The sequence below is a fragment of the Suillus fuscotomentosus genome (genome assembly GCF_016647785.1).
Source record: "Suillus fuscotomentosus strain FC203 chromosome Unknown F5891scaffold_24, whole genome shotgun sequence".
Taxonomy (NCBI): Eukaryota; Fungi; Basidiomycota; class Agaricomycetes; order Boletales; family Suillaceae; genus Suillus; species Suillus fuscotomentosus.
The window spans coordinates 301,048-323,364 of record NW_024539536.1 but is presented as its reverse complement, the minus strand read 5'-3'; the positions used below and the strand labels follow the sequence as shown (position 1 = coordinate 323,364).

General features: G+C 49.4%; 7 protein-coding genes across 7 annotated transcripts; 2 read left to right on the top strand and 5 right to left on the bottom strand.

Moving 5' to 3' along the window:
* Positions 1-86: 86 nt before the first annotated feature.
* On the top strand, positions 87-4,209 carry F5891DRAFT_951400 (uncharacterized protein; the record flags this gene model as incomplete). Its single annotated transcript, XM_041375041.1, has 13 exons — positions 87-635; positions 843-1,095; positions 1,140-1,221; positions 1,281-1,570; positions 1,625-1,698; positions 1,748-1,892; positions 1,942-2,103; positions 2,155-2,390; positions 2,443-3,178; positions 3,253-3,390; positions 3,446-3,598; positions 3,649-3,851; positions 3,904-4,209. The coding sequence occupies 13 exons, from the start codon at positions 87-89 to the stop codon at positions 4,207-4,209; spliced, it is 3,327 nt and encodes a 1,108-aa protein (XP_041226521.1).
* Positions 4,210-4,374: 165 nt separating this feature from the next.
* Positions 4,375-4,965, bottom strand: F5891DRAFT_1188046 (uncharacterized protein; the record flags this gene model as incomplete). Its single annotated transcript, XM_041366940.1, has 2 exons — positions 4,375-4,503; positions 4,558-4,965. 2 exons carry the CDS (start codon positions 4,963-4,965, stop codon positions 4,375-4,377), a joined length of 537 nt encoding a protein of 178 aa, XP_041226520.1.
* Positions 4,966-5,698: 733 nt separating this feature from the next.
* F5891DRAFT_1188045 (alpha-L-fucosidase-domain-containing protein) lies at positions 5,699-13,046 on the bottom strand (the record flags this gene model as incomplete). Its single annotated transcript, XM_041366939.1, has 19 exons — positions 5,699-5,752; positions 5,812-6,735; positions 6,889-7,122; positions 7,176-9,107; positions 9,981-10,238; positions 10,297-10,408; positions 10,458-10,653; positions 10,708-10,804; positions 10,854-11,034; positions 11,082-11,242; positions 11,297-11,407; positions 11,461-11,530; positions 11,578-11,609; positions 11,665-11,698; positions 11,763-12,380; positions 12,434-12,479; positions 12,534-12,593; positions 12,646-12,772; positions 12,819-13,046. The coding sequence occupies 19 exons, from the start codon at positions 13,044-13,046 to the stop codon at positions 5,699-5,701; spliced, it is 5,475 nt and encodes a 1,824-aa protein (XP_041226519.1).
* Positions 13,047-13,486: 440 nt separating this feature from the next.
* Positions 13,487-16,438, bottom strand: F5891DRAFT_274124 (glycoside hydrolase family 29 protein). Its single transcript, XM_041371160.1, has 13 exons — positions 16,165-16,438; positions 16,065-16,110; positions 15,395-16,012; positions 15,312-15,345; positions 15,225-15,256; positions 15,108-15,177; positions 14,944-15,054; positions 14,729-14,889; positions 14,498-14,678; positions 14,351-14,447; positions 14,100-14,295; positions 13,936-14,047; positions 13,487-13,885 (listed from the first exon to the last, which is right to left on the bottom strand). The coding sequence occupies exons 1-13, from the start codon at positions 16,319-16,321 to the stop codon at positions 13,586-13,588; spliced, it is 2,115 nt and encodes a 704-aa protein (XP_041226518.1). The 5' UTR covers positions 16,322-16,438; the 3' UTR covers positions 13,487-13,585.
* F5891DRAFT_951329 (uncharacterized protein) lies at positions 16,399-16,674 on the bottom strand (the record flags this gene model as incomplete). The annotated part of the gene is made up of 1 exon (XM_041375034.1): positions 16,399-16,674. The coding sequence occupies one exon, from the start codon at positions 16,672-16,674 to the stop codon at positions 16,399-16,401; it is 276 nt and encodes a 91-aa protein (XP_041226517.1).
* Positions 16,675-17,709: 1,035 nt separating this feature from the next.
* F5891DRAFT_274050 (glutathione S-transferase) lies at positions 17,710-19,214 on the top strand. Its single transcript, XM_041371159.1, has 5 exons — positions 17,710-18,201; positions 18,255-18,448; positions 18,498-18,612; positions 18,679-18,782; positions 18,837-19,214. The coding sequence occupies exons 1-5, from the start codon at positions 18,034-18,036 to the stop codon at positions 18,892-18,894; spliced, it is 639 nt and encodes a 212-aa protein (XP_041226516.1). The 5' UTR covers positions 17,710-18,033; the 3' UTR covers positions 18,895-19,214.
* On the bottom strand, positions 19,107-21,171 carry F5891DRAFT_1128258 (uncharacterized protein; the record flags this gene model as incomplete). Its single annotated transcript, XM_041364259.1, has 3 exons — positions 19,107-19,533; positions 19,586-20,957; positions 21,012-21,171. The coding sequence occupies 3 exons, from the start codon at positions 21,169-21,171 to the stop codon at positions 19,107-19,109; spliced, it is 1,959 nt and encodes a 652-aa protein (XP_041226515.1).
* Between the last annotated feature and the right edge of the window lie 1,146 nt (positions 21,172-22,317).

Sequence of the window (22,317 nt, the reverse complement as noted above, 5' to 3'; positions counted from 1 at the left end):
TTACACGGCCGAGTTGCAGATCTTCGGAAGCACGTTGCCCGCACCAAACACTGACAGGAAGGATATTTCTCGTGCTAACGAGCAAGATGTCCAAATCACGCCGTCACAGCAGTCTCTCAGGTGCACTGGGCAAGCGCTCATCCCTAATGGCTACCTCCAGCTCCAGCGCAAACGCCAGCGAGCTTTCTGTCATCCCGGAGTCCTCCGTCGTGTCTACATCTGCTCATTCAATATTACCGGTCTCGTCTGCTCCAGCATCCCAGACATACTCATATCCACATCAGCGAAGTCCTTCTCCTCCAGCTTCGAGCTATTTCCCGTCTGTGTCCACTATACAGAGTGGTGAACCACAACCTACACCTGGTGCTGCTACCCACTTTGCGTATAGCACAACCCTTAGGAGACATCATCCTGAAGGCCCTATTCTTCATCCGGATTTCAGTGGCATTACTTCTAGCGAGGGACTACCATCACTCTGGCAAAGAGCAAAGGGTGTCCTTGGACGCCAACTCTCGGATAGCGCTGCGGAAAACCGTTATGAGCTGGGAGAGCGGGTCAGCCAGCACTCGAGACTTCGAGAGGATCGAGATAAAAGGGACACTCCTTCTGCACGTTTTGCTCATTGGACAATTGAGGTGAGTATTTTGTCCTTTCAAAATTTGTGTGCGTGTCCCGCACTGCCTCCACTGTGTCCACAATGTTTCTAGAAATCCAGGATGGAAGGGTAGATTTCTTTAGTGCTTTCTGATCGTGCTATTTTTATCTTCGCGTAATCCCCTAAAAGGAACATGCGGCGGCTCCGGTGTCGGGTATCAATGTACTGACACAAATTGCCTTTTTAGGACACTCTAGCACACTTCAAAACGTCGGCAGTCTCTGGTCTTCCCAGTTCGTCAATTCTAGAGCTGCAAGGTGTCCATGGATACAATGAATTCTCCGTATCTATGCCTGAGCCAGCTCTACTCAAATTTGCTAAGACCATTTACGAGAGCCCGCTCATCCTACTCCTATGTGGCAGCGCTGTGATTAGTGCGGTCATGGGAAACGTCGATGATGCAGTCAGTATCACGGTGGCAGTGCTAATAGTACTGACTGGTGAGCATCTGCAGAATATCCTGGAAGTATCTCATTTTCTCTAGTTGGCTTTGTGCAAGAACAGCGTTCGGAGAAAAGCCTGGAAGCGCTTAACAAGCTTGTGCCACACCACTGCCACGTGATTCGGTGCGGCACGAATATTTTGTCAAATACTCCATTATCTCAACGTTTACAAACATTCACAGTGATCAACGTGATATTCACATCCTGGCCAATGAGCTGGTTCCCGGGGATATTGTCGCGCTCTCATCGGGAGACCGTGTTCCCGCGGACATGCGTATCATCAAGGCAGTAGACCTCGAAATTGACGAGAGTAGTCTGACTGGTGAGACCAATGCACGTCGAAAGGATTCAGATCCTTGCGTCTCTCAAGTTTCTACGTCCACAACTGTTTCGGGTAGCCCAGAGGACTTCGGAGATATCGCGTTAGCTGAACGGTCATGCATTGGATACATGGGAACTTTGGTTCGGAACGGTGAGTAAATACTAAGAGTGGGATTCGTGTGCTTAAACCCCACACTACCTTAAGGTCGTGGCATGGGTATCGTGATCGCGACTGGTACTCAAACAGAGTTTGGTGTAATCTTTTCCATGATGCAAGATGTGGGTGTCTTTTGAGCTTTTGATTATGAACATACTTAGTTCCAAACAGGTCGAGGAAAAACGTACACCTCTTCAATTAAGCATGGATGAGCTAGCCAAGAAGTTGTCGATTTTATCCTTCGGCATTATTGGGGTCATTTGCCTCATCGGCATGTGGCAGCAACGGCCCTGGCTGGACATGTTTACCATCGGAGGTAGCTGATTCCATTGACGACACCTTTGCTCGTTTAATTTTGCATGCAGTATCTCTTGCGGTAGCAGCTATTCCAGAGGGCCTCCCTATCGTCACGACTGTCACATTAGCTCTTGGTGTGTTAAGGATGTCGAAGAGAAAGGCCATCGTAAAAAAACTTCATTCTGTCGAAGCCTTGGGCTGTATTTCTGTCATTTGTTCCGACAAGACCGGTCAGTCAATAACTGCATTATCCTTGTCTTTTGTTACAATTGATGTTACAGGCACCCTGACAAAGAATGAACAGACAGTTACAGAGATATATGTCGTTGATGAGAACGTTCACGTTGATGACCCTCGGTCAACAATATCCCCAGCAGTTAGGAAGCTTCTGGAAATTGGCTCTTTGTGCAACAATTCCTCGGTGTCCAAGGATGGCGAGGGCAAATACGTTGGACAATCGACCGACGTGGCGTTGATGAATGCTCTGTCTTCATTCGATATGCCAGATCAACGACAGGTAGGTTTACAGCAACGACGCCGTCAGTGTTTTATACTGAAATCGGTTTAAGTCCTTCACCCGCCTTTCGGAAAAACCTTTCAACTCGGAACAAAAGTACATGGCCGTCAGCGGTGTTCACTCCTACTCCACAACTATCTATTCAGGTTCGCCTAGCGAAATGTACTACGTCAAGGGATCCATTGACGTCATCTTGGATCGTTGCAAGTACTACTTTATTACGGACGGCTCAACACCTACCTTAGACGCTAGCACGCGCAACGTCATACTGAACAACGCTCAAGCAACAGCATCGCGGGGCCTTCGAGTAATTGCCATGGCGTATGGATACGGATCTGTCGATTCTCCACGTCAGGATTCTACACAACCGCAGCACCGTGCCACCCACTCGGTGTCGCGGACCCCAGTGCCTGATGAGGACAAGACCAATCTAGTCTTTGTTGGGTTTCAGGCCATGTTTGATCCCCCACGCAAGGGAGTCGCGGATGCTATCGGCCTGCTCCAGAACGGCGGGGTACAAGTTGTGATGATCACCGGGGATGCTGAGCAGACAGCCTTGGCTATCGCCCAAAAGCTAGGGCTCTACGTCGGTCCTACACACGCTCACGATAGCCAGCTCCGCAAATATTGCTTGACTGGAAAGGATCTCGACCAGATGAGCCGGTCACAGCTCATCGAGCGGGTAGGCAGCGTCAGCGTGTTCGCGCGGACGACACCGCGACACAAAATGTCAATTGTCGAAGCCTTTCAAGCTCGTGGAGCTGTTGTGGCTATGACTGGAGACGGGGGTGAGTGCTGTCTATATCATACCATGGCTAAGCTTATATAATTTTGCCTGCTTTCTCTCCGGCCGTTTCGCTAGTCAATGATGCGCCAGCGCTTAAAATGGCAGACATCGGTGTGTCGATGGGGAAAAGTGGCACTGACGTCGCGAAGGAAGCTGCTGATGCTATCCTCGTGGATGACAATTTCAGTACGATATTACCTGCTGTCGAGGAGGGTGAGCAATCTGTTCTTCAAATCATGGTCGTGTAACTAACTAAGCGGTTCTAAAGGCAAATCGATCTTTCACAACATCCAAAACTTCTTGTCTTTCCAGCTCAGCACAGCTGCCGCTGCATTGACGCTCATTACACTTAGTACCTTGCTTGGGTTCAGTAACCCGCTCAACGCCATGCAGATACTTTTTATTAATATTTTGATGGATGGTACGTTCTCTGGATCCCCCTCGACTAGCAAATGTCTGATTAGGTACCAGGACCTCCAAGTCAATCGTTAGGCGTCGACCCAGTAGATCCAGCAGTCATGCGAAGACCTCCACGGAAGAAAAACGAACCAATAATAACGAAACGCCTGTTATATCGCGTCCTTTTCTCGGCTGCTACCATTGTCTGTGGAACCTCTTTCATCTATACCACTGCGTTGGGTGATGATCTTGTATCGAGACGGGAACAAACCATGGTTGGTTCTTAAACTCCTGAATTCTACTTGCCAAGACTTACATGTTGAATAGACTTTTACGTGCTTCGTCTTCCTTGACCTCGTGTCTGCAGTGCAGAACCGTGGTCTCGGATGTGGCCTGATGCAAAACAAGATGCTCGTGACAACCGTATCGATATCATTCCTCGTCCAGCTAGCGCTCGTTTATGTTCCCTTTATGCAAGCGATCTTCCAGACAGATGCTCTTCGTTGGGAGGACATCTTGACCATCTTACTCATAGCTGCAACGTCTTTCGTGCTGCATGAGGGACGGAGGTATTTCGAGAGAAGGGTCCAATCAGACGAAGCATATGCTAATGTCGCGGAAGAGATGGCGTGATCTTTCTTTGATAGAGAGGTTCAGTTAAGTTATCTACGCATGAATATATAACAGAATAGAGCGATGGATAACTATATTGTCGACATAGTACTACACATTATAACCTTTTACATACTCAAGATCGAACTACCATACATGGTTATCGCACAATCGGAAGCATCTAAACTAAGTCATCGCTTTGTAGGGAGTGAAAGCTGGGGGGATGATCATCCAGGACGGCGCGCCAGGAGGGACTGCTCTAGGAGCAACACCAGTAGCAAGACGAGATTGCGAATAGCATTCTGTACGGAGTTCCTGGACGAATATGTCAGTGATGTAAGCAACGTCAACGAAAAGAAGCCGACGTACCTCAAAACTCCATGACCGAAGACCCAGTGTCGCCGAGATACTCTGAAATACGTCGGAGGCATCTTGCGCCACTTCGTCAGTGCATATTTGCATGTGGTGTGACGTATTGCCATCGCATGGAATGAGATCGACCGGAGGAGCGACGGCATGACCATGAACATAGCTAGTGCCTGTGTGCATCGCACGTGCTCGAGCAGGAAGCGGAACCATCGCTCTCTTAGGAATAGCACCCTGCCAAACCGCAGCTGCCTTTGAGATAAAAATACCCTCATCGTCTTCTGCAATTTCGAAAGATAGGTTTAGAGTCATGTCTTTTGCTCCTGCGCCGAGCTGGGAGGGTTCTGGAGACGTGTAGTAGTGGGCGTAACCGCTGATTGGTGGTTCCGTCAGAGCGAGCGTTCCAGACATGATGATAGAGGAGAAAATTGGGGGATTGAGGGACTGGAAGATTGCTGATACGCTAGATGTTATATAGGTGATGTCACAAGGAAGTTTTGCTATAGTGGATTGACGTCAATTATTAGTTCACTTCCATCGGCAATGAAGAAGAATGAGATAACGCAATAAAGCACCTCATTTACAAGGCGTATGTGGCCATAAAAAGACCAAGCAAGGTCAATGAGACTGGCGCTGTCCACACATTAATTGTATGGCGTGATATGTATACACGGTTGTGGCTGGTTGAGTGACAGTGGTGGAAGTGGACCCAAAGGAATAAAAAATTGTTCACATCGTCCGTCACGATTCGGAGCGCTAAATTGTCAAACACGTGATACACTGATGTGACTAACGTCACCAGTGGACGCTTTGACCAATGACCGTTATCACTACGTTCACCCAGAATATGTCACCTGAAACGCCCAGGCGTAATCTACCTGATCTACTTCATCCTGAAGCACCACGATGGTCAAGATACTCGATCCATCAATCTCGACTCCCACTCAAGACTCTGTGCGAATTCCTGGACGGTCCCAGCAGCACAACACTATCTCCCTTCTGAATCGGAAACGCCACGCCACCCGCATCCACCGTGACTTTCCCATCACTCGGCTTGTTGAACGCGATGATGCAAAATGTTTTCTTAGCAGTACTAAGATACCTATGCATAGGATAACGAGATCTATTAGTGTGACGTGTGGCATCAAACCGGAGCTCCAGAATGATTACTGATATGACCCAGGGGCTCGAAGATGTTCTTATAAGCACAGGTCAGATTGCGAGTCTATGAAACCATTGGGAACACAAGCTGCTTACCTTCGCAAGTTTCTCGCCGTCGGACAAAATAGTGAGGCAAGACGGCAAATCCTTCAAACACCACTGCCTTTCGAGCCAGGAGGCAAGATTACGATTCCAAAAAGACTGAAACATATGCGCGAGCCTCGCATCCCACGGTTTCGGAGTTCGCGACAGATGAATAGCCCAATTTTGACATGCGTAATTGAGGGCGGCCGAAGCTGATTGACTTTGTTTCCGTGCTTCGTCTGTGGATCTTGAAAGGGCTTTCATAGCATGGATGATCTTCATGTCCGGTAATGCTGTGGTGGAATGATCCTGACGTCTAAACACCAGAAATACTAGGAACATCAAGAAATCCGGCAGGGCCTTGAAAAGCCGGATAGCCTGAAAAGCTGGTTGCAAAGACAATTCTGGAGCGATTATGTACTCTTTGATCGCCTCAGAATTACTCGTGAATTCTTCCATGGTCACCCAGACAGTGATCAGCCGCCACGCTTGGCCGTCCGGCCTCTGCAGCCAGTCTTGCCCATATTCGCTATGTAGCCAGTCTTGCCCATCTTGGCTATGCAGCCAGTCTCGCACATCCTGAGACTGCAGCCAGTCTTCTATGCTCTCACTCTGCAACCAGTCTTGGACGTGCTCCGACCGCAGCCAATCTTTTCCGCCCTGGGTCTGCAACCAGTCTGGTGCGTGCTCCGACTGCAGCCAGTATTTTCCGCTCGCGGTCTGCAGCCAGTCTCGTGCGCGCAGTGTCTGCAGTAAGCCTTGCGCGTGCTCGGACTGCAGCCAGTCTCGCCCGCCCTTGGTCTGCAGCCAGTCATGCCTGCTCCGGGACTGCAGCCAATCTTGTCCGTTCTCGGTATGCAGCCAGTCTTGCGCATCCTGGGACTGCAGCCAGTCTTGTCCGTTCTCGGTATGCAACCAGTCTCGGGCATCCTGTGACTGCAGCCAGTCTTGTCCGTTCTCGGTATGTAGCCAGTCTTGCGCATCCCGGGATTGCAGCCAGTCTCACCCGCGCGGGGTCTGCAGCCATTCTTGCGCATCCTCGGTCTGCAGCCAAGCTTGCCCATCAAAGGTTCGTAATTGGTGTCTCACGCCGGACATCTGCAGCACTGAGGAACTATCCCAGGTCTGCATAAGGTGTGGAGGCACAAATGGTTGGGGGGATGAGGACAGATATTGCTGGGAGAACGAGGATGAATATTGCTGGTGAGGAAGCGGCAAAGATAGCTGGGTGGAACTGTTGGCCTGCAGCCAGTCTTGCCCAGCCTCTGTCTGCAGCCAAGCTCGCCCATCCTCAGGTTGTATGAACAGCCAGTATTTCCTGCCCTGTGTGGTCAACCAGTCCCGCCCGCCGTCAGTCTGCAGCCAGTGTTCCCCACAGTAAGTCTGTAGCCAATTTCGCCCAGCCTCTGTTTGTAGCCAGTCTCGTGCGGCCTCTGTCTGCAGCCAATCTCGCCCGCACTGGGTCCACAACCAATCTTTCTGTCCATTGGCCTGCAGCCAGTCTTGCCCGGCATCTGTCTGCAGCCAGTCTCGCCCGGCCTATGCTTGCAGCCAGTCTCGTCCGCCCTGGGTCCACAACCATTCTCCCCCCCCCTGCCTGCCTGTAGCCAGTCTTTCCCACTGTCCGTCTCCAGCCAGTCTCGCCCGGCCTCTGTCTGCAGCCAATCTCGCCCGCCTGGGGTCACCAACCATTCGTCTCCCCCGTCGGTCAGCATCCAGCCCTTTCCCCCCTGGGTCTGCAGCCAGTCCCTTACTCCTTTTGTCTGCAGCCAGGCACGCCCGTCCGGGGTATCTAGCCAAAACTGTAACTCTGGATGGTAATTCCCCCGAAGCCACAACAAAGTTATAAGAGCTTGCATTGGCTCCGGTGGCTGGACCATGAAGGATAATGAGTGTTTTAATTTCCGAGGGTCATCGGGTTGCATAACTTGGCTATGATTCGTTAATTCCGAGAGCGCATTCAAGAGGGCCGTGCTTTCTGGAATCTCGCGCACCATCAAGTGGAGAGAAGAAAATGCAAGAAGGGAGTGTGGTGATGTGATGTATTGTACTTGGCGGAGGTAGCAGTTTGAGTGGTGAGAAACATAGTCGCGAACGGACGAGTGATAGATATTCACGGGGAGGCTGCTGTCGGTAGGAATATCTATTATAGACCGTAGCTGCCTTAGCACGTTCTCTACGTCCCTGCCCTGACCAGGGCCAAGAAGTTCCGATATTTGTGAGAGCGGCAGAGGATCTACAAGGACAACAACAATGGACAAGTGCATGTATGCCAACATCGGGTCAGCGCATGTGGAAAGGATAAGGTCGTATAACTTGTACACTTCCGTTCCCGGTAGCAGTTGACTCGTCAAACGTCTACCCGCTCGGCTCGCTAGCCGTTCAAGTTGGGCATCCGTTGGATGCGGAAAAGTGGGATAGCGAAGCCGCAGTTTTCCGAAGGAGTCCTCCAAGAAACGATAAATGTCTTCATCGACATCTGCGCCGTCTAGCGAGATGGCGGTAGCAACACCCTCACCAGAAATGTTCGCTGGTATCTCGCCTACTAGCGGGCGCACATGTTCGTTGTGCATGACTTCACGAATATGCCCTTCCGAGCGACTTGTGACTAGAATGTGAGTCACAGGCAGTTCAGGATCGCGAAGAGCTTGAGCGAGCAGGGATATGAGTTCAGCAATTTCGCTTTCGGATTTGTCTCTATCAAAGAATTCGAATGAGGGTTGATCGAGGGTTTCGGATGTGCATTCATCAAGGGCATCGACAACGAACACCAAAGGCGGACTGCCGCATTCACGTAGTCTATATTGAAGCTTCCTGAGTGGTTGAAGAAACAAGCCTTCCATCTGATCGCGAACAGACTTGTCAGGGTCTAGAAGGGCAGGGTTATTGAGGATAGCTCTATTCACATGCGTCCTGACGCTGGGGAAATTGCTGGCCAGCTGGTAGGCAAGCATCGCAAAGAAGTAACCGGCTGTACGCCGTTTCGTGTGCTTGCGGGAGAAAAAGAATGTTCCAGCGAGTCGCGTCTCTGTATGTGTCTGCTGACTCTGCTCTGCCACTTTCAATCCTTTCATCCTTTCAGCTACCGTAAATGCGACGGCAGACTTTCCAACGCCCGCAGTACCATGCAGCCAAATGATCTGATTCTGGTCTTTCTTGTCTAATAATGGATAGATGTAGTTGAGAAGGGCCACCCGGGTGCCTTCCAAACATTTCGGATGGGGGTGGCGTTCACGAAAGTCATGTTCAGCACCCTTGGCAGCGACTTGACACAATTTTTCCCAAGTTCCTTCAGACATATCCAATAACTGTTCATGAGATCAGACGACAAGAGAGGGAATAAGAGACGGATATACTGACATCGATTCTTGACAAGAGAACAATGATAATCGCAATACAGATTGTGAGATGGGACAGAATAATTGAGGATACCAATCCAAGGATCAAAGACCAAGCTGAAACTTGGATGTTTTGAGGGCAGGTACAAGTAATGGAGTTGTGAAACGATTTTTCAGTGTGCTCAGTCTGTCCAACGGCGATGAGCTGGGCTCAAAGATTTGTCACTTGCTGTAAAGTGATTGAAATTGCAAAATGTGAAGCTTTGAAGAGCTACTAGCTTGTTTGAGCTGATGGATGGATGTTTCAGTACTCCGATACTGTGAAAGACTCCTGGATGGTGATGAAATGCAGTTGAAGGATGACTTGACGCTCGTCTGAGAGGGCATCGACTCTGTGGCACGCGCTAGTGACAGACCTTGCCGATTGCCAATATTAATAGCAACACAACCGGAAGGGATTGCTGCAAAGCGCGGCGCATGTTGCACTTGACCAGCCTGAGATTGAGACACTCGCGACAATTTCAAAGTTAATTGAAAGGTCGACCGGTCAAGTGTGTGCAACACAAGAAATCGACATAAAAAAACAATCACTGAAAGGCACCAAACACTTTGGTGGTTCAGACAGACTAAGTTCATCGAAAAATTGAAAGTAGGAAGATATTAGATAAGACAACTGCCACCTGAGTGCACGTGGCACCAATATTGATGAGCTCGTGTCACAGAGCGTAGACGGCCAAATAAAAAATTCATTCACTCGTTCGACCATCAGACATTTAGTGCTCGCTGCTATCAATCCTACGTTCACCCAGAATATGTCACCTGAAATGCCCAGGCGTAATCTACCTGATCGACTTCATTCTGAGGCACCACGACAGTCAAGACACCCGATCCATCAATGTCCCACTCAAGACTCTGCGGATTCCTCGACGGCCCCAGCAGCACAACACTATCTCCCCTCTGAATCGGAAACGCCACGCCACCCGCATCCACCGTGACTTTCCCATCGCCCGGCTTGTTGAATGCGATGATGCAAAATGTTTTTGGTGTGGTGAGGAACCTAAATGATTCCGTCGGATCTTGAGACGCTTGATACCAATAATCCTGATGCGCACACGTCTCATCTAAAAAAAGGAGTGCAAAAAGAGTGTTCGTGACCCACAGTTGCATAGATGCAGTCGCCCGCGTACTTTAGCCATTTACCGGCAGCGAGGAGGTTGTCTGCCATCGGTGCGATGATGTCGCCCTCCGCATTAGGACCAATATCGAGTAAACTGTGGAATGAAATAAAACCAGTACCAAGGCGACGATGCTATCCCTCACTAGTTTCCATTCTTGCTCACGACATCGACCAGTGTTTGGATGATGGTCGTTCCGTTCTTGTACTCGCTCGTATTGGTGGCAGAATTCAAACCGTAGCTATTCGGGTCCATCCCTTCGCTCGTCTCCCAGTGGCGAGTGGACAAAGAACCCAATGTCGCGTACTCTGGTGTGTCAAAGTCTGGGACCGCACCACAGCCTCAAGTGGGTTTGCTTCAGACATGCCTAACGATTCGCAGCAAAGACAACTTACGATCATTTATGGTAACCTGATAGCCATTCTGCATCGCCTTGTTATAAAATTGTGCAGCAAAATCTAACGTCTTATTGTGGCCTCCACCGTCGCACCACTAGCCCCCGTCAGCACATGCTAAGAAGTCGGTCTAATAACGAACTAACCATGATTTCCGTGTCATAGTCCAGCGCCAAAGACAGCATCTGGGGGTATTGCAAATCCTCGATGTAGTCGCTGATATTCAATATTCCAGTATAAGGCTCCAGCTCAGACGCATTGAATGCATTGTGCGCTAAGCCTCCTGGCCATGAACTAAACCCATACTTGGAGAAGTATGGATTGAACCTGCAGTGGATTAGGAACAGGAGCTATCGTGGCCCCAGTACTCTTACCATTCGGGAAGTGAGTAGTATGTGCCTCGATGAATGTCGGGATAATCAGATTTTGCGGTGTCCATGAGCTCTTTGACAAAGTCGCGATGTGGTTTAAGGTATACACTGCTTCTGTGCGTGGTATTTTTTGTATCAAATAGTGCATAACCATCGTGATGTGTCTGCAATGCGGCATGGTCAGACTTGATTGAGAACTAATAAAGAGCAGCTCGCACAGTAACGATGACAAAGTACTTCGCGCCAGCCTCGGAGAACAGATCTAACCAAGCTCTGGGATTCCAAGTAGATGCTGTGAAGTTAGCAATGAAGTCATCGTATACGACGTCCTGCAGTACACAAGCATGAACGTCAATGCTAACTGAAAGCTCATTACGGTTACCTTCCCATAAGTGTCTAGGTGATGTACCCACGTCGGCGAGTTGGAGTTCGGAGGATTACGGAGATTCCAGCTGTCCTTATGTCAGAATGGCCCGCATATGATGGAGAACCTCCTCACTCATACCACTCCGCATATGAACTAGGTGGGCCCTATCTAAAATGCATCAACCAACGTGAGCATCGCCGACAGCACAAACATACTTACCCAAGCGGGGACGCTGTAGATACCCCAGTGAATGCTGTAAATGCATGAGTCCATGGATCATCTCAGTCTTCGGGAACCATCTATCATCTGGTACTTACAATATTCCATACTTCGCCTGGTTCCACCAAGTGGGCGTCTCATGTGTGGCCAACACATTAGCGTCTGCTGTCCATTCGGTCCGCAGCCGGGCGATGGGCCATCCCACAGAAGTCCCAATGACATTTCCAAATTCATCTCTGATGGTGATTGTCGCATTTCCTTTCCCGTCGTTGTTGAGAACGAAGACGTCCACGCGAGCCTGGTCTGCGGGGACCAGGCGATACACGAGGCCAGGTGTGACCGTGGAGACCCCCTCGCCTGATACTGAGATCTCATACCGCGAGTTTATGGACGTGTTTGAGGAGGTCGCGTAACTCCCTGGGAGTAGATTTGCAAGGGTGATGGCGACGGCCTGAGCTCGCTGCCCGCTGATGTCTTCCCACCTCGTGCTGAATTGGGCACTACGAACAGAGAGCTGGGGCACCAGAGGACCACTGGCAGGTTCAAAAGAAGGTGTCATAGAGAGTGCGAATATATGGAGTCTGTTTGAGGTAGAAGATGCTTCCGCGAGCGTGATACTTTCAAGCGGCGCATGAGATGGTACGGATAGCGATAATTGGAAGATCTGGCTAGAATTCCAATTCTTATTGGATGAATATTCTTCGAAATGGTATGGTCTGATAAAGGTCAAAGGTCAGTATTAGTTGGCAAAAGACAATGCACGGTTTACGTTCGAATTGCTCCCCCATTGATATTCAACCAGTCTTGCCCAGTAACTGAATGCTATCCATGAGCTGGCAGAGTCCGCGTAGGGTTCAAGGAAAACTAACATTGCAAGTACTTAACTGAGTGATCCGCGTAGTTCAGGCTGAATGTTCTACTTAATCCGCCTACAAATTCAAGTCGACGTGTTAGAGAATGCGGATGGCTGACTGCACTTACTACCCGAATGATCCCATGCATATATGACATGCAACTCATGAACATAAGTTACGTTCGAAAATTTCACAACTTGTCCTCCAGCAATGACATTGTCTTGGCTTCGTCCCCACGCCAATGGCAGGTCATACTGAAAACTGCTGAGCGAATAGACAACACATCATCACGATCCTCACCGGGATTTCATTATAAAACCAACTTGGGCCCCCAGGTAGGTACTCTGCTGCATATGTGGCACCATTCCCATCGAAGTTGCCGGTGGTGCCATCTAGCGAAGCAGCTTGGTTATCGAAGAGACCACTTAGTGGAATAACAACAGATGGAAATGTGACGAGGGATGACTTCGCAGTGTGAATATAGAAGAACAAAGCCCCGCATAGTAATGGCACACCAGAGACTCTCATAGCGGCCTCGAAGGGGGGCTTCTCCACATGGATCCATGCTTTTCTATCCACAGCTAGGCAAAATATCGGTGTTATGTCGCTCGCGTAAACAATACCGTCTGACCATGGTCACAATATTAATCATGTTCATGGCATATGCTTCTGACATGCTGAAATGATTCGAGAAGACCAGAGTGATGTTCAACGTGGCACCCTCGTATCGATTATGCTGTTAGAAAGGCTTGCCATGCGAAATGAGGCAAGCAGTTTCGAAGTCCCAACCCTGAAACTGAGAGATATATCTCAGGAATGGCTGGAGAAATCAAGCATGATAAATCAGGCAGTCGGAACAACGTCACTCACACTGAAATTTGAAACCATATACACTTCACTATTAATTAGGCTCGGGTCACAAGCCTAACCGTCAATCTGTTCTGCTTCCATGTCACCGGTGAATCTACACAACAGATCTAACTTAAATGAGACGTGCGAGGCCTCTATCACGTGACGTTTGAACATTGCCGTTCACTCAGCCTCACTGCTATTAATTAATCCTATGTTCACCCAGAATATGACACCTGGAATGCCCAGGCATAATCTACCTGATTGACTTGATCCTGAGGCACCACGATGGTCAAGACACCCGATCCATCAACGTCCCACTCAAGGCTCTGCGAATTCCTTGACGGTCCCAGCAGTACAACACTATCTCCCTTTTGAATCGGTAGCACCACGCCACCCGCATCCACCGTGACTTTCCCATCGCTCGGCTTGTTGAATGCGATGATGCAAAATGTTTTCGGTGTGGTGAGGAACCTAAACGATCCCGTCGGATCTTGGGCCGCTTGGTACCAGTAATCCTGATGTTTCATCTGAAAAAAAAAGCGCCAAGAGAGTTTTTGTGACTTACAGTTGCATAGACGCAATCGCCTGCATACTTTAGCCATTTGCCGGCGGCGAGGAGGTTGTCTGCCATCGGTGCGATGATGTCACCCTCTGCGGTAGGGCCGACATCGAGCAAACTGCGGGATTGAATTAAAAAAAGCACCAAGGCGACGATAGGCTATTCCTCACTAGTTTCCATTCTTGCTCACGATATCGACAAGTGTTTGGATGATGGTCGTTCCATTCTTGTACTGGCTGGCATTGGTGGCAGAATTCAAACCGTAGCTATTCGGGTCCATCCCTTCGCTCGTCTCCCAATGGCGAGTGGACAGGGAAGCGAATGTTGCGTACTCTGGTGTGTCAAAGTCTGGGACTGCACCACAACCTCAAGTGGGTGTTGCATCAGACATGACTAAAAGTTCGCAGCAAAGACGACCTACGATCATTCATGGTGACCTGATAACCATTCTGCATCGCCTTGTTATAAAATTGTGCAGCAAAATCCAACGTCTTATTGGGGCCTCCAATGTCACACCACTGGCTCCCCGTCAACAAATGATGAGAGGTCGGTCTAATGATGAGCTAACCATGATTTCCGTGTCATAGTCCAGCGCCAAAGACAGCATCTGGGGGTATTGCAAATCTTCGATGTAGTCGCTAATATTCAGTATTCCAGTATAAGGTTCCAATTCAGACGCATTGAAGGCATTGTGCGCCAAACCTCCTGGCCATGAACTAAACCCGTACTTGAAGAAGTATGGATTGAACCTGCAGGAGATTAGAAACAGGAGCTATATTCATGGTATCAATATTCTTACCATTCGGGAAGCGAGTAATATGTTCCGCGATGAATGTCGGGATAATCAGATTTCGCAGTGTCCATGAGCTCTTTGACAAAGTCACGATATGGGTTGAGGTATACACTGCTTCTGTGCGTGGTATTTTTTGTATCAAACAGTGCATAACCGTCGTGATGTTTCTGCAATGCAGTACGGTTAGACTTGACTGACAACCAATAGCGAGCAGCTCGCACAGTAACGATGACAAAGTACTTCGCGCCAGCTTCGGAGAACAGATCTAACCAAGCACTGGGATTCCAAGTAGACGCTGTGAAGTTGGCAATAAAGTCATCATATACGATGTCCTGCAGTGCACAAGCATGAACGTTAATGCTGACTGAAAGCTTATCATAAATACCTTCCCATAGGTGTCCAGGTGATGTACCCATGTCGGCGAGTTGGAATTCGGAGGATTATGGAGGCTCCAGCTATTCCTGTGTCAAAATAGCCCACGTATGATGAAAAACGTCCTTACTCATACCACTCCGCATATGAACCAGGCGGGCCCTATCTATAATGCATCAACCAACGGGAGCATCACCGACAGCACAAACATACTCACCCAAGCAGGGACACTGTAGATGCCCCAGTGAATGCTGCGAATACATAAGTCCATGTAATCCTCGAGAATCATCTAGTACTTACAAGATTCCATACTTGGCCTGATTCCACCAAGTGGGCGTCTCATGTGTGGCCAGTACATCAGCGTCTGCTGTCCATTCGGTCCGCAGCGGGACGATGGGCCATCCCACGGAAGTCCCAATGACATTTCCAAATTCGTTTTTGATCGTGACTGTCGCATTTCCTGTCCCGCCGTCGTTGAGAACAAAGACGTCTACACGAGCCTGGTCCGCGGGTACCAGGCGATACACAAGGCCAGGTGTGACCGTAGAGACCCCCTCGCCTGCTACTGATATTTCGTACCGCGAGTTTATGGATGTGTTCGAGGAGGTCGCGTAACTCCCTGGAAGCAGATTCGCAAGGGTGATGGCGACGGCTTGAGCTCGCTGCCCGTTGATGTCTTCCCACCTCGTGCTGAATTGGGCACTACGAACAGAGAGCTGAGGCACCAGAAGACCACTGGCAAGTTCAAAAGATGGTGTCATAGAGAGCGCGAATATATGAAGTCTGTTCGAGGTAGAAGCCGTCTCTGGGAGCGTGATGCTTTCAAGCGGCGCACGAGACGGTACAGATAGCGATAATTGGAAGATTTGACTAGAATTCCAATTCTTTGTGGATGAATATCCTTCGAAATAGTATGGTCTGTTATGGGTCAAAGGTCGGTATGAGTTTGCAAAGATGATGCACGTTTTACGTTTGAATTGCTCCCCCATTGATATTCAACCAGCCTTGCCCAGTGACTGAATGCTGTTCATGAGCTGGCAGAGTCCGCATAGGGTTCAAGGAAAACTAACATTGCAAGTACTTGACTGAATTATCCGCATAGTTCAGGCCGAACGTTCCACTCAATCCGCCTATGAATTCAAGTCGACGCGTTAGAGGATGCGGATAGTTGACTGCACCTACTACCCGAACTATCCCCTGCATATACAATGTGCAGCTCGTGAACATAAGTTGCGTTTGAGAGTTTCACAACTTGTCCTCCAGCAATGACATTGTCTTGGCTTTGTCCCCAAGTCGATGGCAGGTCATACTGAAGATTGCTGAGTGAATAGACGAAACGTCATCATGATCCTCACTGAGATTCCATTATACAACCGCGGGCCCTCAGGTAGGTACTCTGCTGCATATGTGGCGCCATTCCCATCGAAGTTGCCGGTGGTGCCATCTAGCGAAGCAGCTTGGTTATCGAAGATATCGCTTAATGGAATGACAACAGATGGAAATGTGACGAGTGATGACTTCACAATGCGAAAATAAGAAAACAAAGTCCCGCATAATAATGGGACACCGAAGATTCTCATAACGGCCTCGAAGGGAGGCTGCTCGGCGAGGATGCATGCCTTTTCTATCCACAGCTAGGAGAAATATCGGTGTTATGTCACTCGCATAAACAATAGGTCTGAGTCTGACCATGGTCACAATAGTCATGTTCACGGCATATGCTTCTGGCATGCTGAAATGAGTCGAGAAGACGACAGTGATGTTCAACATGGTCGCCCTATTGTCGATTATGTTGTTAAGGAGGCTTGCCTACGGTAGGAAATGCGGCAAGCAGCCTTCGAAGGTCCAACCCTGAAACTGAGAGAGGTATCTCAGGAATTGCTAAAGAAGCCAAGCATGATCAATCAGGCGGGAACAACATACACTTGGACATTAATTGCGTTCTGGTTCCACGTCACTAGCCCCGAATTCTAGACAGCAGATATAACGTCGCGTTGCACCGTTATAAAAGACAGCTTAAGAGTTAGTCGAAGGACTAGGAGGCTCGGAAAGAGTTCGGAGTGCATTGTGACTCTGTATTGTTCACTGACAATTCACTAACATATTCCAACCAAGTGGACCGCACGGACCGTACGAAAAGTGCACGTGATATTTGTCTTCAGAGTCCAGCCGAGTACGATGGCAATATCAGCGCTCCAGTCGTCAAATCATATATATACATCATCGATCGTTTCCCGCAAAATTGATAGCATCCATTGACGAGGCGCTGCCTGTTTCAAAGCTATCCTGACAATTGAGGTCTCTGGGGAAACGTCTCGCGGTATCGAATCCGGAACCGAAGAACAGTATTAGTGGGGGAGGGGACACACGTATACTTTAAGAGTCTCCCGTGGAAGACCGTGGATCGATAAGTGAGTTTGGAGCATCTATCTTGGTTGATCGGGAACGTTCGGTTTCATCATCACATGATGACAAGATCAACGATGACAAGGATGCTGACTCACTAACAGTAATCAACTCCGTGGATGGTACTGACTAGATTGGTAATTGGTCAGAGCCACCGCCAACTTGAAACTTCTAGGTCCTACATAGAAGCACATCCCCACAACAACCAACAGCTTCTACATCCAGGATCGCCGCTATCCTGAATGTCCCCCCTGCTGCTGAGTTTGCCAGCGCGCGTACTGATACGCAGTTACTCGGGTCTAGGCCTGATCAGCATTCAGCTAGCTCCTTCCCATTAAGCTTTGATGAGCTTTGTAAAGGCAAGACCTAATCGCCATTAACCCTTTCCTGAATTGGCTTAAGAGAAGATGGCCCCAGCGCCAGCACCGTGTGATCTTATCGTAATCTCTAGACCATAGGTATAAATATTCATGCGTTCATCGATATTCATCATCACATACCACCATCATCACCCCCACATCTAATCTCACACAATGGTCAAGTTGTACGGTTTCTCCGGTTCCACATGCACCCGCCTCGTCGCCCTCATCTGTAAGGAAAAGGACGTCCCATACGAGTTGACCTCGGTCAACTTGGCCAAAGGCGAACAGAAGGCCACATCGCACACTGCGATCCAGCCATTCGGACAGGTTCCATACATCGTGAGCAAAATCGTGACCAGATCTATCCCATCCGCTAATTTGCGCCTTCAAAGGATGACGACGGCTTCATTCTATACGAGTCGCGCGCAATCGCGAGATACCTCAGCAAGAAATACCCCAACCAAGGCACCTCCTTGACTCCTAGCGATCCCAAGGCAGAGGCTCTGTTCGAGCAAGCAGCTTCGATCGAGATCTTCAACTTCACCAACTTCGTGCAGCCAATTGTGTTCGAAAAAGTGTTCAAGCTGTGAGTAGTTCTCTTTCTTGATCCGACATAGCTGAGACAATCTTTCAAGGCGCCGTGGTCTGCAAACAGACGAGGCACGTGTCACCGAGCTGTTGGCGAGCCTCCAGAGCAAGATGGATGCGTATGAGGTAATCCTCAGCAAACAGAAGTACCTTGCTAGTGACGTGCGTCTGATTCACCTCTTGACATCTACTCTGGATATGAACTAACGGTATCCGCTGGCTATCTAGTCTGTCACGCTCGCTGATTTGTACCACCTCCCGTATGGCACTGCGTTTTACGGACTCGGAGGTAGCTTTGCTGAGGTGTTTGACAGCAGGCCTAGCCTTTTGAGGTAAGAGCTATCATGCCGGCTGTCGTGGATGTGATTTAATCATTTGATGCACAGGTGGTGGAAGGATATCTCTAGCAGGCCTGCTTGGCTTGCCATCAAGGATGGTGCATAACCGCACGAGCCGTAGTTCAACAATCTGTAGGATACTTTTGGAAAGCAGAGCAGAGCAGTGTCGTATGTAATACCAATAGCACTTCAGTGGCAGATATATCCCAATCGATGTTTTCAGACCGCTACTGAAAGCTAGTATGAATAAGAGCAGTGCGATGGCGTCGTGTAAAAGCAACAACTGTAACTAGATATAATATAGATGATACTCGCCTCTCATGGGACATCCTCTCCCGCCGGAACCGCTCCAAGGACAGCTTCCCTACGAGTTCTCAGCGCTCCCTCATACGCCTTACACGCCCACTTCAGAAACCCTACTTCTTTAACCCTACCCTGCTCTACTAATCGGGCATGCAGCAACTCCACATCCGCGAAACTCAGCAAAGGCGGTACACGCTCATCAGGTGGACCGATGGCTGATGTGAGGCGCACGAGGGGGCGAGGCGTAGCGGATGGATTATTGAGGACCGTTCGTGTCGAGAGAATGGGTGGTTTTGCGAAGAGAGTGATCGTACGTTTTTTCATGCTGGGAGCATCTCCATCAACAGACGATGGATTGCGGGCCGGAGGCAGCAGCGCGGTTGGAGGATACCGCGACATAAATGTGCGGAGCAGTGTGATTGCACGGTCAACATCACCATTTCTAGATGAAGGCGTTAGTATGACTATAGATGTTGGAAAAATCAAAGACAGACAAGGAATGAACCCTTCTGATAGCAGTGTGTGCTCTCTCAACTAGCCTGGCAGTTACTGTCGTCTTCGTGGCCCCACTGGCCCACTCAAGCTCAAGCTCTTCCCAACGCGTCCATAGTTCATCAGCCCATGTTCCTGCAATATCACGTTCATGCGACCTTGAAAGTGCACACCTCTCAAGGGCATCGACGTAAGCGCGTGAATCACCCATAAGGTCAACGCTAAAAGATGAAAACAGCCTCTCAAACACATCGCGCGCACTTTCCAGACTCGCATGTGAGTAATACACGGATATGTACGCGTTGAAGAGGCGTGGTGTGAGTCTGATGTTGAATCTTCCAGCGAAAGGGTCGGGAGGCGTGTTTGAGGATGAACGAGAGGCAGGGCTAGCATCTTGAAGGATTCTATCGAAGAGAGCCGTGGCCTCTGCGACGACCTCGCCCGGTGATTGGGGTGGGAGGTGCGAAAATGAAGGCATTGTAGCCATATGAGCCAAATCCTTTGGAACTGCACCGGAATCGGAAGAAACACCTGCAGATTTTGGGGGCGGGTCTGATGGGCACTCGGTGGCGGTTGCGAGCGGTCCCTCTTGATTCAAAGCTGATGCTACAACCGCCCCGTCGTTCACGATCCTCGTTGCACCCCTTTTGAACGGGGGTCTGTACGCGGCATAAGCGTGGAATATGTGCTGCATCATCTCGTCAGTTAGACCGTCAGCTCTTACAGCTTCTGCCAGGATCCATCTAGCACGCCCCAAATCACCCACACGCTTACAGCCGTCCAGCAGAGCCGTCCAAGTACGTGGCCCGCCAACCCCTTCAAGGTCCCCACCACCAACTTCAGAAGAACCGCGTCCAAAGCGGTCGCGCATTTGCCGCGCAAACCTGATGGCCTCGGAAACCCATTCTCCCCCAGCCTTCGCACAAGCACGGATCACCGCATCGTATGCCCCTTCGGTCGGCACAATTCCCGCGTCGAGCATCTCAGTCCACAGGTCCAGGGCACGCTCGGGTTCGGGAGATGAGGATGCTGAAGCACACGCGCGGATCATCAACGCGTAGAGGTGAGCATCTGGGGTCGGGTGCGCAACATAGCGCATGTGCGCGAAAAGGTCCCAAGCTTGTGAATTCGCGGCCAGTCTTCCTAATGGTGCGTCCAGTGTTGAGCATATCGAGGGAGGTGAAGGAGAGGGACAGACAGAGAATAGGGAGGATATAATACGTGAATAGGATTTCATGGGGGCATGGAGGCCAGAAACTTCATACTTATGTAGAAGGTCAATAGCACGAGTGGGAAATGCGCGCGATGCAAAGACAGCCGGGTCGCGCAGGTACGATTTGATATGCAGATCTCGTTGAGTTTCAGAAGGTTTGCCTATGCATAGATATAGTTAATCAACAGTTGCGAGTACATGTATCGAATACGAACCGGTCAAAATATTTGCCATGAATCCTTCGAATACTTCCGTATTTCCGTGCAATGCGTGATATCTTAGCACGATATTGACAATGTCTTCGGGTAGTGTAATACCGGAAAGTTGAGCTGTTCGTATTGCACTTTCTGCGCTGCTCAAGTCTCCGTCGCGCATCTATAAGGTCTGTAAGGATGTTTGACCCCATCATTTTGAGATCAAGAAGACGCACAGAAACACAAACCCGTTCTCTCACTTCAATCATGGCGTGTCTCTCTCTGTGTTCCTCTGAGGGCTTCGCGAGCTCTACCGGTTGTTGAGGTATTAAGTCTTCGTACATTGAGAATAACTCGTCGTCCGTGTAACGAGGGAAAAGCGCTGCCTCTGACTCCGGGGTTGCTTCCAACTAGGCTCACATCAGAAAGTGGACGTGAAGGGTTTAGTTTAAAAGGGAGGGCCCACCGACTGAGAATGCATGACATCCGATGGCGCTTGCGTATTTTGCAACGCAAGGACTCTCCTTTCGAGCTCCGACATTGGGGCCGTAAAAGTTTTGGGCAGGCGTCCGCGTCGCCTGTGTTGCATAAGCGTTGATAACTGATACAAAATGACAACTCACCTAGTAGAAAACACGTTTTTTTGCTCAGCAAGCTCGAAAGACAGCGTAGGAGACGGCGCAGAGGCTACCGCCTGGTGTAAGTTCCGTGAACAACATGCCCGTTTTACTGATCGGACATGAATAAGGCGCAAACCGAGGGGAAGGTTACTGTTGGGCATGAAATAAGTCGCGAAAACACGCGCAGTGATTAAAGATGTGTCATCAACGGGTACCCTCTTGTCATTCGGAGCCCTGAATTAGTGTTGCCGCGAGGCGAATCGAATCGAATCGAATCGAGTTGGAAATTTGTGGTACCTCGACACAGTTCGATACTTACGAGTTGCAACGAGTTGCGCCTCGTTCGACTCGCGAGTTACTAACGAGTTCGGAATTATGCGAACCGGTGGTTCAGCCAATGAGAAGCCAGGGATGCTAGATACTGCCAACGACGATTTTTGCAAGTAATACACGATGAGCAGACAGAAACTACAATAAACTAGTTACAATCAATTTCCCTTGCATTTGCAAGGAACTGATCGAGCTCGCGAAGATTCCCAGCAGCCATTAGCTCGTCAACTGCTCTTGAAGTCACAGGTCCAGATATTGCATCAGTAAACCGGTGAGTTCTTGCTGGGGATTATGCTGATTATGGTGCTTTTACATGGTCATATATTGCTTTATATCACTTTATATTACAATGTGACGAAAACCTTTCCTATATATTC

What these genes read in the sequence shown, in the direction of transcription:
- F5891DRAFT_274050 (XM_041371159.1), top strand. Translation starts at nt 18,034, where the DNA reads ATGGTCAAGTTGTACGGTTTCTCCGGTTCCACATGCACCCGCCTCGTC. An exon ending in TCGGACAGGTTCCATACATC is followed by an intron (nt 18,202 to 18,254) that starts GTGAGCAAAATC and finishes GCGCCTTCAAAG; the next exon opens with GATGACGACGGCTTCATTCT. An exon ending in TTCGAAAAAGTGTTCAAGCT is followed by an intron (nt 18,449 to 18,497) that starts GTGAGTAGTTCT and finishes CAATCTTTCAAG; the next exon opens with GCGCCGTGGTCTGCAAACAG.
- F5891DRAFT_274124 (XM_041371160.1), bottom strand. Translation starts at nt 16,321, where the DNA reads ATGTTCACGAGCTGCACATTGTATATGCAGGGGATAGTTCGGGTAGTA. An exon ending in TCTACAGTGTCCCTGCTTGG is followed by an intron (nt 15,257 to 15,311) that starts GTGAGTATGTTT and finishes CATTATAGATAG; the next exon opens with GGCCCGCCTGGTTCATATGC. An exon ending in GTGAGCAAGAATGGAAACTA is followed by an intron (nt 14,048 to 14,099) that starts GTGAGGAATAGC and finishes TCAATCCCGCAG; the next exon opens with TTTGCTCGATGTCGGCCCTA.